Below are 12,443 nucleotides of genomic sequence, written 5' to 3' on the forward strand. Positions count from 1 at the left end.
CTAGTAGGAGGGGAAACTTTTTTGGGGAGATGCAAGTATCTGGTCTCAACACATTGCTCCAGCTGAAGTGATGTTGGCAAAATCACAGCCCCCTTCTCCCACTTCCAGCTCCTGAGATAGATTAAGATGCTGAACCACATATTTGTTCTGACCCAGGAGACTCGTAGTGATATGTTTTGTGATAGAGTCTTGAAACTTCCAAGACAGTTATATTAGCAAATCTCTGTGTGTGCTGCCTGCTGGTGAATGACAATTTTGTGCTCCTGAAAGATAAGTACTGCAGATGGGTGCTGTGCAAACTTCCCAAATGTAACTGCTGAAGTACACCAATTTGGACATGTAAGATCCTGGTCTATTCTAGTCCTGGGTCCCCCAAACTGCCAATTGTGCAGCAATTCTGCTAAGTGGAGACAGAATGGTACCAAAGCCATGATCCCTTGCCACACACTCTAGGCTCCCTTCATTATCTCTACTTGTTAGAGGCAGATTTTTCCCTTTTCTAGTTCCTGAAGCGTATGGGGAATGTGTGCTTTTCTTTACTTGCGAGAGTGGCGGGAAAGCCATTTAAAACATTTGAAATCACCAGCTGTTTCTGTGCTCACCAGAATTTTACACATATTCCATGGATTATGTAAATCTAAACCAGGCCATAAGAATTACTGTCTTAGGATATGCCAGTCACAGGATAAAATACCTTCATTTTTTACTGGTAAGCTTCACTTTCACTTTTAAAAAAAGCCACGTACTCAGCTGATACACTCTGGCACTCTATAATAGCTCAAATCATGTGGCACCATGCAAGAGTCAGCCTGTGTGTTTTCTGCACCAATATCATGTCTTACTTGAGGCAACTTGACAGGCAGGTAGAGGATAGAGCCATCAAATGCCGTAACATCTCCTGTCACCGATCTATGTTCCATCATCATCCCAAACCGCATACTCTTGCATTCCACATTAGGACTCCAGGTCAAGGAATTAAGGAGAAAGTGGGGAGAAGAGGAGAGAGAATGCTTTATAGTGTCTACAATATCCTTTTACTTGGAAAATACAAGGATGCATTCAAATTCTAGTTAACACTATTGTGTCCATTACAGGCTCTCAGAGTGCTTTAGTATTACACCTCACAACCCTGCCACAGCTATAACCCAAACCCAAGCCCATGAAACTGCAACAAAAGAAAAATCAGTGCAATATGCAGATTAATATCAACACACAAGAAGAAAGCAGGGGTTCAAATCAACTCTACTGTGTCACCGACAGCCACAATCCTTATCCTATGCTATGGCAACTTAATGCAAAGAAGACCTACAACAACATGTAATGTTTGTGACTGTTGCCCCATCTAGTGGCTATTCCAGAGTAACTATTAATGCTCATGGTACAGTATTAATGCTTTATGCCTATAGAATGGATTTGTATTGTGTTACATTTCCAGGATAATTTTGTGACCATCAAAAGGATTCTGGAAGAACTGTTACCATAACATTCCTCTAATTAAATCCAGATACTCAAAGTATAGCATGTTCCCCAATGCTTAATTTCAGGAATTGTGAAATCAAGCTAAATTAAAGCTATTTTCACTAGGCATGCTGTCCTCCAAATCTCCATGGGAATTGCTTGAAAATCATTCAGAAGGGCAAGTTTATAGAAGTCATATGAGTTCCGCTGCTAATTTCACTAGCTTCTATACCTCTACAAACCTTACTCTAATTGAGATAGATGTTCAAGTGTGCAAAGTGTCACTACCTGAAAGTCACATGGTACTGGTAAACGGCTTCATTTTTGCAGTGTATTTTAATCAGGTTCAGTCCTAAGGGGAAAGGAGTTCCTTTAAATCCTTGCTTCATTAGCGGTTCTCTGTAAAGATATGAAGGGAAGGAAGACAAAAGCACAAAACAGTTTTGTCTAGATTAACGCAAAGAGGCAGCGCAGGATGCCAGCACTGGCTGAGGATCTAAGAAAAAAATATATATCTGAGTGCATCAACACCACCCCTAGACCTCTTCTATATTTTTCACCTGTGCAACAATTAGTATGTGCTGAGAACATCTCATTAGTACTTTCCACATGTGCATCTCAAAGCACTTTGCAAAAATTCATCAACTCCCAACACCCACCTAAACGTAGGAAATATGGTATCCATTTTACAGATGCGTAAACTAAGGAAAAAGAAGAGGTTAAGTGACCTACCCAAGTTTGTTCAGTGACTGAGTGTGTTCTTATCACAATGCCTGTTTAAAAAAATATTAGTTTTAAGAGACAAGTTCCAGCAATATTCTATCCCAGTAAAATTGGCTCAGCTTTGCAACACTGTAAATTCAGATTGTGTGAAGTCTGTTTAGAATCTGGATTGGTTGGTCTGGAAGGGTCTTCCTGAAGCTCACTAGTACTGTCCCCTACCCTTCTCCCGCAGCATGATCCATGTTACTAGTCCTAAACTAAGTCAGGTAGCCGGGTGCCTAGTCTATCTTCGAATATATTAAAAAATGACTCCCCCTGTTGTACAATTAGCAAGTCAGAGTGTAGGACAGCAGCTATCAGTGGGAAGCAGCTGCACAAAGCTACACACGCTGTCACTGTCAGCATTTTTCGTTAACCAGTTTCAGAGAAAGGTTACCTAGATACTGTAGTTTCTTTCACTAAGTAAGCTAGCCCTTCTCTTAGTTTTTTCAAGGCAGCTAAGAAATCCTCCCCTTTGTGGTTTCCACTCTGCATCATGTCCTATTCTTTGTTAATCCAAGACCAAAGCCCCATACCAGAAGGCATCAATGCAGAATATGAGAGGTAGATATTTGCGCCCTCTTCCCCCAACAGCATGAAAGTCTGCAGCAATGAGTCCACCAGGCACCAAGCCACATCACTGAACAGAGGATTTACCTTGGGGTTTCTACAGCATAAATTGCTACAGCATCTATGTACCTACCAGTTGATCTAAGAGGTGTTTAGAAATAAGCAGGCAACTCAACACATCCATCTCTCACTTACTTTCTCTCCATCTGTTCAACAACGGTGGGTGGAGGACTTTCTGGCTGGGGCGCAAACCTGGGGGGTGACAGCAGCGGTTGTGAGAGCTGAGGCTGAAGCACACCTGTGCGCAGGAAAGTCAAGTCTGTAGGAACTTTGCACAACACCCTGCTGAGTGACATGGCTCCTCTTCCAGGAGCTTCCATTTGCCCACGGCCAAGAATTCTGAATCCATATATAAGAATGAAAAAGAAAGATGTTAACCCTTCCCCAACTTTAAGTTTCCACCCACCTTATAAATTAGATGACTTTACTGATGTGAATGTAGGTTATGTTTAAAACAGGCTTTGGTATGTCTTTATTCCACTCCTCTGGTTTTGAGGCTGAAGCTTATTTAAGCCTAAAACCAAGATCCAAGCCTGACAAGACTCAGAGTGTGACCAAACTCGACACACCTGTGAATCACTAGCCAGATGTCATTTCTTCTTTCTGCAGATTTGTATTTCACTAAATGGCACAACTATGACTTCTTGCACTCAGAAGACTCCCCGGTATCCCTGTTCCAGAACCCAAACCCTATAAAAGTAGCACATCAGTGATACCTGACTCTTCCACAGGGAGTTTTAAGAGAGACGTGGACATTGTAGATGGAAGAGAGCTGTTAAAATTCCATCTAAGCCTTCCCCACAAGCCAGTAAAAGACAATTCCCCCTGGTACATTCTTCTTATTTATAAATTTGTATTACAGTAGTGCTTAACTGAACAGGGCTCCATTGTGCTATGCCTGTAGTAAAGATACAGTCCATTCTCCCAAAACTCTACCCAGTCTTGTTTTAATTGAGTCCTCCACTGACTTTCTTTGGAATGTGGTTGAAAACAGAGGTTTATGGGTTGTGCTACGAGCAAACAATCTCCATTTTGCTCCTCCACATGGATTGTATATTTGATTTTTCATCAGTACAATTGCTTGCTATTCCTATCCTATTTCACCTTGGGATAGAACAACAGCACCAACCTTTTACAAAGAGCCTGAGGAAGTTTACTAGCAGTCATGCTTACAGTGCAGGAGCCACACACATCTTGACAATCTGTCTAATGGCACTCTACCTCAACCCTCTTTCTACACATACTCTACAGCAGAATGACAAAGAAAACGAGAGTGCAGCTCTTTCATCACCCAGTCCAACCAATAGCAACTGCTGCATACAATCCTCCAGAGTGGCAATGTCAAACACAATTACTGTACTGATCTCCTGGAGACACAAAGAAGACTAACATCATGCCTGTGAGTTGTTAATACTAATAAATCTCATTTCTGGAGCATTTTCATTCCCCAGTTCACCTACAAGAATTAATTAATTTGTTTATCACTGAAATGCAGCCACCTCTGGTATGCAGATCACCAATCAAACACCACAAGAGAGAGAACTCTGGCCAAGGACATCAAAGGACTTCTCAACTCACACAAAAAAAGCACTGCACCATTTTTACAACCCGTATAGAGCAGACAGACCTTGTTTTTATCTCATTCAAAAGACCAGCACATGGCAAACTGCAGCATACTCAATCTACCTGCCTTGGCAAAATAAAAGATTGAGTCATCCCTGCTGGGATTCAGGCCTGTGCTGCTGATGAACATTAGTATTTCAAACCTGCTGTTTAGACTAACAAGGCATCTCCAATGTCTGTTACATACACTACACATGTGCAATATACAAGCCTAGTTCACTGGTATATGAAATCTATTGCTGACTAAGCATCACATGCACAGTTCTTTCTGAATCAAGAGTTCAGTTCAGGCAAACATTTTACTCACCTGCCAGGAGAAAGCGACATCCTTTCCACGTTGCTGTCCGCAACTGGCATGACATTTGGTGATGGAAAGGTGGGTTGCACTGGCATGACTGCTTTAGGTTTGGCCTCCATATCACCCATGCCCCTGCCTAAGATGCCTCGACCTGAATGAAGGGATAGATTCAAAACATGCCTGAAGAAATCTCCCAAATTATGAAAGAGGTTTCTTTATCAGTTTAAATACTACACCACAAAACAGCCTTTACTGGAACAGAACCTTATACAAGGCTGGGATAACTTACCCAAAGGCTGAACTGCCCGTCCCAAGGCAGGTCTCGGGACTGTCTCAAAACCAAGTCCTTGGAACATGGAATGCAGGGTCGTGGCAGATGGAAGAGGTTCCTGCAGAAAGCCAAAGGATAAAGCTTTAAAGAATGGACAGAGAAGCCTCATTAAGACCTAAACGGAACAATCTCAATGATTAGCTGTACTTCCAAGATACATATCATGCAAGAAACTCTCTCTTAAGTAAGGAAAGCCTCCTTAAGATTTCTCTGTAGAGGCAGCTTATTTGACAGCAGTGTTTTCCTGCAACCCAAGCAGACCAAAAGCAGAGTTTTCTTAGCTTTTCCCCAACAAATATCCACTTGCTGCAGCTGTAAGGTTTCCCTGCAGAGGTTTGTAAACTACAGACCTCAGGTTACACATTCACAACTGCCAAGCAACAATTAAATTCTAAAGTTAAAGCTTTTTAACTTAAAACTATTACAAAGCCAGTTGAATTACAGTGACATTCTTATCTTATAATAAAAAGTCATAAGTTTTTGATCCACATCTTAGTAGGTAGCATTCTAGGAAGTTGGCTGCTAGTCATTCAACTGAGCCCCTACAGAAAAGTAAGTGATGAAACATGGCCAGGCCTCTTAAGAGCAAGAGAACGAATGCTCAGACATCATCCATGCTGCAAAGAGCATATTCAGTTTATTCCACTAGTCAACATCATCAGACACAGCGATAAGAACTGCTATTCAGTTCCACCTGTTTAGGTTAATGTTAATATAATATCCTTAGCTAGAACAAAAACACTAATAGCAGTGAATATATTATTTTCTAATCAATAAGAATGTTATCACTGATCCGTAGACACCTAACCAGAGACAGTCTGCCTTGGAGAGCTTACAGTCTAGAAATACAGTTGTCATAGAAAGTCTCTGATTAAGTTACTTACACACTGTTATATTAAGAATTTAAAATATCAAAAGTCATATTTTGCTACACTTCTTAAAGACTACCTTGATGGGAAGAAGCTGTAATTTTGAAGGGAGAAGTGAGTAAAATGAATGAGCATATTATATCGCTCTCTTTAAGGAGTGGAGCAAAACTTACTTCTACCAATCCTGTCCAAGAGGTCTCATTGCAAATAAGACATTTTAGATTAGAGTTGAAATGACCCAGAGCAATTAAATGAAATCTAAATATTTGATAGGGGAGGTGTCAAGGTCTTATTCCCACTCTGAACTTTAGTATCCAGAAAGTGGGGACCTGCACGTACCCCTCTAAACTTAATTTTTAGCTTAGATTTGATAACGCTGCCACCAACCAAAATATGGTGTTTGGTACACTTTCTGTCCCCTAAAAACCTTCCCTGGGGAACCCAAGACCCAAATCCCTTGGGTCTTATAACAAAGAGGAATAAACCATTCCCCCTCCTTCCTTTCCCCCCACCTAGTCCTGGTGAGTTTACTGTGATTCAAACTCCTTGAATCTTAAAACAGAGAGGAATTTATCTTCCCCCCTCCTCCTTTCCCCCACCAACTCCTGGTGAGTTCAGACCCAGTCCCCTTGGGTCTTACACAAGGGGAAAAAATCAATCAGGTTCTTTAAAAGAAAAGCTTTTAATTAAAGAAAGAAAAAGTAAAAATTATTTCTGTAAAATCAAGATGGAAATGTTTACAGGGTCTCAGCTTTACATAGACCAGAGGGACTCCCTCCCCCCTAGCATAAGTATAAGTTACAGCAAACAGAGGTAAAATATCCTTTCAGCAGAATACACATTTGCAAATAAAGAAAACAAACAAAAAGACTATTCTGCCTTCTAGCTATTACTCACTATTTTGGACATGAGAGACTGTTTTAGAAAGATTGGAGAAAACTGGTTGCACGACTGGCTCCTCTTAATCCCAAGAGAGAACAAAGAACAACCCAAAAAGCACAAAGACTTCCCTCTACCAAGATTTGAAAGTATCTTGTCCCCCGATTGGTCCTTTGGTCAGGTGTTAGCCAGGTTCACTGAGCTTGTTAACCCTTTACAGGTAAAAGAGACATTAACCCTTAACTATCTGTTTATGACAGGAGGGAACTTTGGAGAGGCAGGGCAGCAAGATCTAATCAATTAAAAATAAGGTAAAGATAGTTCCACACCTAGCACCAGCCGAAGCCCCCCAAACAATTATTACAACTTCTGTAATTTAAAAAAAATTGGTTTTCCTCCTGCTTGTTGTTGCGAGAATAACTCACAACCACAGTAAGAGAAACTGACTATCTATACACGGGGGCGGCTCTAAGTATTTTGCCGCCCCAAGCACAGCAGGCAGGCTGCCTTCGGGGGCATGCCTGTGGGAGGTCCTCCGGTTCTGCGGCTTTGGCATACCCGCCGCCAAATTGCCGCCGAAACAGTAAGACTAGTGGACCTCCTGCAGGCAAGCCACCGAAGGCAGCCTGCCTGCCCCCCTCAAGCGACCAGCAGGGCGCCTCCCGCGGCTTGCCGTACCAGGCACACACTTTGTGTGCTGTGCCTGGAGCCACCCAGTCTATACAGAGGAAAGGGAAACTGACCCTTTGCAAAGTGCTGGCCAACAGAGAGTAGACAAATTAAGGCTATGTCTACACTGGAGCTGGAAGGTGTAATTTCCAGCTCAAGCAGACATACCTGTGCTAGCTCTGATCGAACTAGCAAGCTAAAAATAGAAGTACAGCTGGAGCAGCATGACAGACTAGCCACCCAAGTATGTAACTAGGATCTTGGATGGGGTTGTACTTGGGGCAGGGCTAGCGCATCCCGCTGCTCATGCTGCCACAAATATACTGCTATTTTTAGTATGCCAGCTTGATTATAGAGCTAGGACAAGTGTGTCTATTCAACCTGGAAATGACACTTTTTAACAAACATATCCTAAGAGAGATAAACATCTCCTTCTGTCTAACCCATCAGTTATGGAAATCCTAGTCATTTCCCTGGCTCAGCCAGTCTGTGCATCACCCAATACAACGGGGCCGTGACTGGAATTTCTAGGCAGTACTGTAATACAAATTAAAAAACCAATACGCAAGATGTTCCCAGTGAGACATATGACTTTGACAGTGATGGTACCCCACTGGAACATTTACCTGCTTTATCAGCCCTGCTGGCTGCTGTGGCTCCTCTGGCACCTTCTGCATCCTAGGGGTACATGGAAGGGACACTGCCCTGCCACGGATCAGATGCTCAGGCTGAGGTAACTGCGGCTGAGGCCCGGGCATGCAAAACGGGGCAGTGCCCTGGAAAGGGGGCCTCCGGGACTCCATGGCGAGGCTGCCGGAAAGGAAACACATGTGGCACACAGGCACGTACAAGGGAGTGTGTGTGGGGGGGGTGTCACCAACAGGCCAGGGACCTGGGTACACCCCCTGCCTGGCATCCAGGGGGGAAGCTCAGGGACGAACCTCCCCAGGGTCAGGCTCTAGTGCTGCACTCCATGTACAGTGCCCATCGCTGTAACACCAGTGCACCCCCGCCCCAGGGACCCGACCCAATCCGCCCCCTCCCCCCACAGGGGGACGGGATCCAACCTGCCGCCCCCGGGGGGGGCGGGGAGCCAGCCCGTCCCAGGCTCCCCCTCTCGAGGATGGGGGTTTCGGCCCTGCCCTGCCCCCGGCGCTAGGGGCTGCCCTCACCGGGCCGGACACACCCTCTATACGACTCTCCCCCTTCTCGCGCTCAAAGTCAAGCCTCCGCGCCTCGCCCTGACGCCCGGCTCCACGGCTGCCCTCCATTGGGCCACGCCGCCGTCTTTCACTCAGCTCCACCCTCCCATTGGAGACTATCCCCACAGGGGCCCGCCCATGTCAGTGTCCTGGCCTGGGAGCTACCAAACTGGAGGGGAAAGTGGAGAGGGGGGAAAACAACGGTATTATCCTCCAGTGAATGGTGCAGCGGGCTGCCCAGGTGAAATAGCAGTATCACCACCCCCACATAGTGAATGATGAAGCCCATGTGCTCTTCGTCCTCACATGGTGTTCTGTCTTTGTCCTGGTAGAGAGGTGCGTCTAATAGTTAAATTTCAGTTAAAAACAACCGAATTTAGAATGTAGTGCAAATAACCACCTCCTTTTCCTGCTGATAGAGTGGGGCAAAGGAGAGACAAGAGGAAAAAATAACACAAAAAATGGAAATAAAAAATTTGGCTTTTCCATTCTTGGTTTTTAAATTAAACAAACAAAAAAAAATCTACAAATTGTTCATTTAAAAAGGTCCCTTTTTCATTGAAAAGACTGAATGAAAAATTGCAACTATCTCAAGATTTCAGCATGCTATAAAACATTAATCAATAAAACCGCACAACCCCTTTGCGTGCTAGGCATTATTACCAAATGGGGAAACTGAGGCAGAGTGAAGCAACTTGCCCAGGGTAATCTATTTACTTAGCTAGTAAACTATTTGGGTCAGGGACCATGTTTTTGTTCAGTGTTTGTACAGCGCCTAACACAGTGGTTCTCAGACTTTTGTATGGTGACTCCTTTCACACAGCAAGCCTCTGAGTGCAGCCCCCCCCTTATAAATTAAAAACATTATATTAGCACTATTATAAATGCTGGAGGTGAAGTGAGGTTTGGGGTAGAGGCTGACAATTCATGTCATGACCTGCATATAATAACCTCATGACCCCCAGTTTGAGAATCCCTAACACAATGAAGTCCAGGTTCATGGCAGGGGCTTCTAGGCTAGGCGAAACTGCAGAGCCAGAAGGGAAACCAGCAGTCCTCAGAGTTTAGTCACAACAGCTTAGCAGAGGGAGAGGGAAGGGCTACAGGCATTTCTTAGCCAGGTAAAACTCATTCTCTCTGCCCTTGTTGCCATCTGGAGTGCTTTGCCCAGACAGGAGGACACTGCAGTAAGTGAGCAAGTATGTCTCTGCCCGACTCTCAGAGTATAATGCTCCTTTTCCCCAGGATGCACGGAGTAGGGTGGGGTGGGGTGGGATTGGGGGAGTACTGGAGTTCCGTGGTGTGGAGTCTCTCCTTGGGAAGGGGCCATGTGTTTGCTGTGGAGTTTAAAGGGCCATAATCCATTTAATGTGGATGTAAGATCTTAACTACAGTTTCTGCTAAGAGCTTTTCATATAGGCCCAAAGTCCACAGCTTGGCCTGGGCCATGAGGGCTGGCTAACAGCGAACAATACACAGCTAAAATAAAGCTGGAGTAATCAAATAACCTTGTGTGTTTCAAATCAGTGAGCAGAGTCAGCATAACTCCGAATATAATTGGGCATCCTTATCGTGAGTTATAGACACATGAAGTGCTGAGAAAGGCCTCAGGGTTACTCCCTAATGCAGGGAGTAGATAGTGGTACAATACCTCTCAGATCCCAGACAGAGTTCAGAAAGAGGCCTAATATGATTGACATGAGATATGACACCTTCCCCTCACAGATGTATGCCAATCCTAGCCCACAGAAATGCAATGGTAAATTTATAGACTATTGTGTACTAATTACTGCTTTTTTGCTTTAAATCTCCAGGAATGTACCTGTTGGTCAACTGGGAGAGCTGCTACCTCATTTCCCTGAACCTCAAAATTAGGATTGAACCTATACACTTTAATAAACAGTTTAAAAGTAATTATCTGTATATCAGCAATATATTGATTTAAGGCTTGGGCAAAGCCATTACATAATCTTTTAAACAATTGGTTTATTGTGCTTATCTTGTCTTGCTGTTAAAACCTATGCATGGGGCTTAAAAACCCCCATCCCCGTTTCTTCTGTCCACCCAATAAACACCCTATATCATCTATTGTAATTAATTGTTCTGCAGTGTCTCTGAGCCTAATAATCAAGGTAACACTCCACCAGCGCTGTGTGTAATAAACTTCTGTGCTTAACTCTACACCAGTGATCCCCAACCTTTTTTGTCTGACGGGCGCCAGATGACGAGCCACGGAGGACTGTGGTGGCAGATGAGCATCTGCCGAAATTTTGCCGACAAGCAGCAACGTCAATAGGTGTTGCTGCCAAAATGCTGCTGACAAGCAGTGTCATCCAGAGGCATCACCGCCGATATGCTACTGAAAATCAGTGGCATTTCGGCAGCAACGCTTCTGGATGATGCAGCTTGTCGCCGGCTTTTCGGCAGATGCTCATCCCCAGGCCAGTACACAGGTGCACTTAGATGCCCTGGCGGGCACCACGTTGGAACCCCCTGATCTACACAGTGTGGAATTTATGTTCCTTCAGATTGAGTCCTTTCTGTCCCCACTGGGTCCCTGGGGAGCTGTATTCAGCACCACGGACAGCAACTCACAAGGCTGTGTGGCTCCAGAGCCTGGACCTTGAACCCTGTTTTTGCTAGGCCTTCTGGCTGGGAAACCTGGCCCACAGCTTCCTTTCTCCCTCTTTCTGTGTGCCTCACTCGGTCTCTGAAATTCACCCCTTTACTTCTCAGGACCCGAGCCGGCTCCTGCTGGAGATAATTAGCGACTGCCCCATTGCATTATTCATTGGAATTAGAATCATAGCATCATAGAACATCAGGGTTAGAAGGGACCTCAGGAGGTCATCTAGTCCAACCCCCTGCTCAAAGCAAGACCAATCCTCAGACAGATTTTTACCCCAGTTCCCTAAATGGCCCCCTCAAGGATTGAACTCACAACCCTGGGTTTAGCAGGCCAATGCTCAAACCACTGAATTAGGAGGATCAAGTCCTCTAATCCCTGTGCTCTAGGCCTAGGCCAAATTCAGATTTGGCTTACAAAAGGTCTGAATTTGACTCTCCATGGTGAGTCTCTTCCCAGGCAAGGGCGTTCCAGATTTGTTTTCCTCTCTCCTTTTCACTATGGCTTGCATTACCTTTTCCTGAACATCAGCCAGCTCCTGTGGGACTGTTCAAATCCTACTGATGATGACAAGATTTGAAGTCATTCAGCACCTGATAGTACTGGACACTCTATTAGCATAAAGCGTTTATCTCCATCTGTAAGTACTTTTGGTGACCTTTGTGTGTCTTCTTGCCCTTAGAAATTTATGTATAAATCCTTGCTTTTAGTGAGTCTGTATAATTTATTTGTGGGGGGTCAAAGAGAGATTTCATCTGTTCCATGCTATCAAACTATATCTTTCATATTGTTTTAGTAGAATTAAAGAAGGCTTGAACTATTAATATAACTTAAGTGGACACAAGTCAATTTTTTAAAAAATAAATGACCTTTCCTATGCCAAGAATAATGTCTTAGAATATTAAAACTAACTTTTTTTTTCAATCTAATTTCCCTCTCACCACAGCACAGTTTGTCCACATTTCACATTTTTCTCATATAGACAATGAAAATAGGCTGGTCAGTTTTACTTCTATTCCTAATCAGTTTCACTTTCAGGTTTTCATGCACCATTCCAATGTCCCAATATCTGAGCTGTCAATGCTCTGATGGGGAA

The 12,443-nt window shown here is 44.0% G+C and overlaps 1 protein-coding gene across 4 annotated transcripts in view; it reads right to left on the reverse strand.

The window, feature by feature from the left end:
* PIWIL2 (piwi like RNA-mediated gene silencing 2) overlaps positions 1-8,765 on the reverse strand; it is a 35,665-nt gene extending 26,900 nt beyond the window's left edge. Inside the window, exons 1-7 of one of the 4 annotated variants that reach the window (XM_050939895.1) lie at positions 8,692-8,765; positions 8,146-8,329; positions 5,061-5,160; positions 4,781-4,922; positions 2,986-3,189; positions 1,747-1,857; positions 843-960 (exon numbers count right to left, since the gene is read on the reverse strand). In XM_050939895.1, coding sequence (XP_050795852.1) covers positions 843-960; positions 1,747-1,857; positions 2,986-3,189; positions 4,781-4,922; positions 5,061-5,160; positions 8,146-8,322 — 852 coding nt within the window. In that variant the 5' untranslated portion in view covers positions 8,323-8,329; positions 8,692-8,765. The other 3 variants (XM_050939896.1, XM_050939894.1, XM_050939897.1) reach the window with 3 other exon arrangements.
* Positions 8,766-12,443: the final 3,678 nt, after the last annotated feature.

This window comes from Gopherus flavomarginatus, chromosome 2 (genome assembly GCF_025201925.1).
Source record: "Gopherus flavomarginatus isolate rGopFla2 chromosome 2, rGopFla2.mat.asm, whole genome shotgun sequence".
Lineage (NCBI taxonomy): Eukaryota > Metazoa > Chordata > Testudines > Testudinidae > Gopherus > Gopherus flavomarginatus.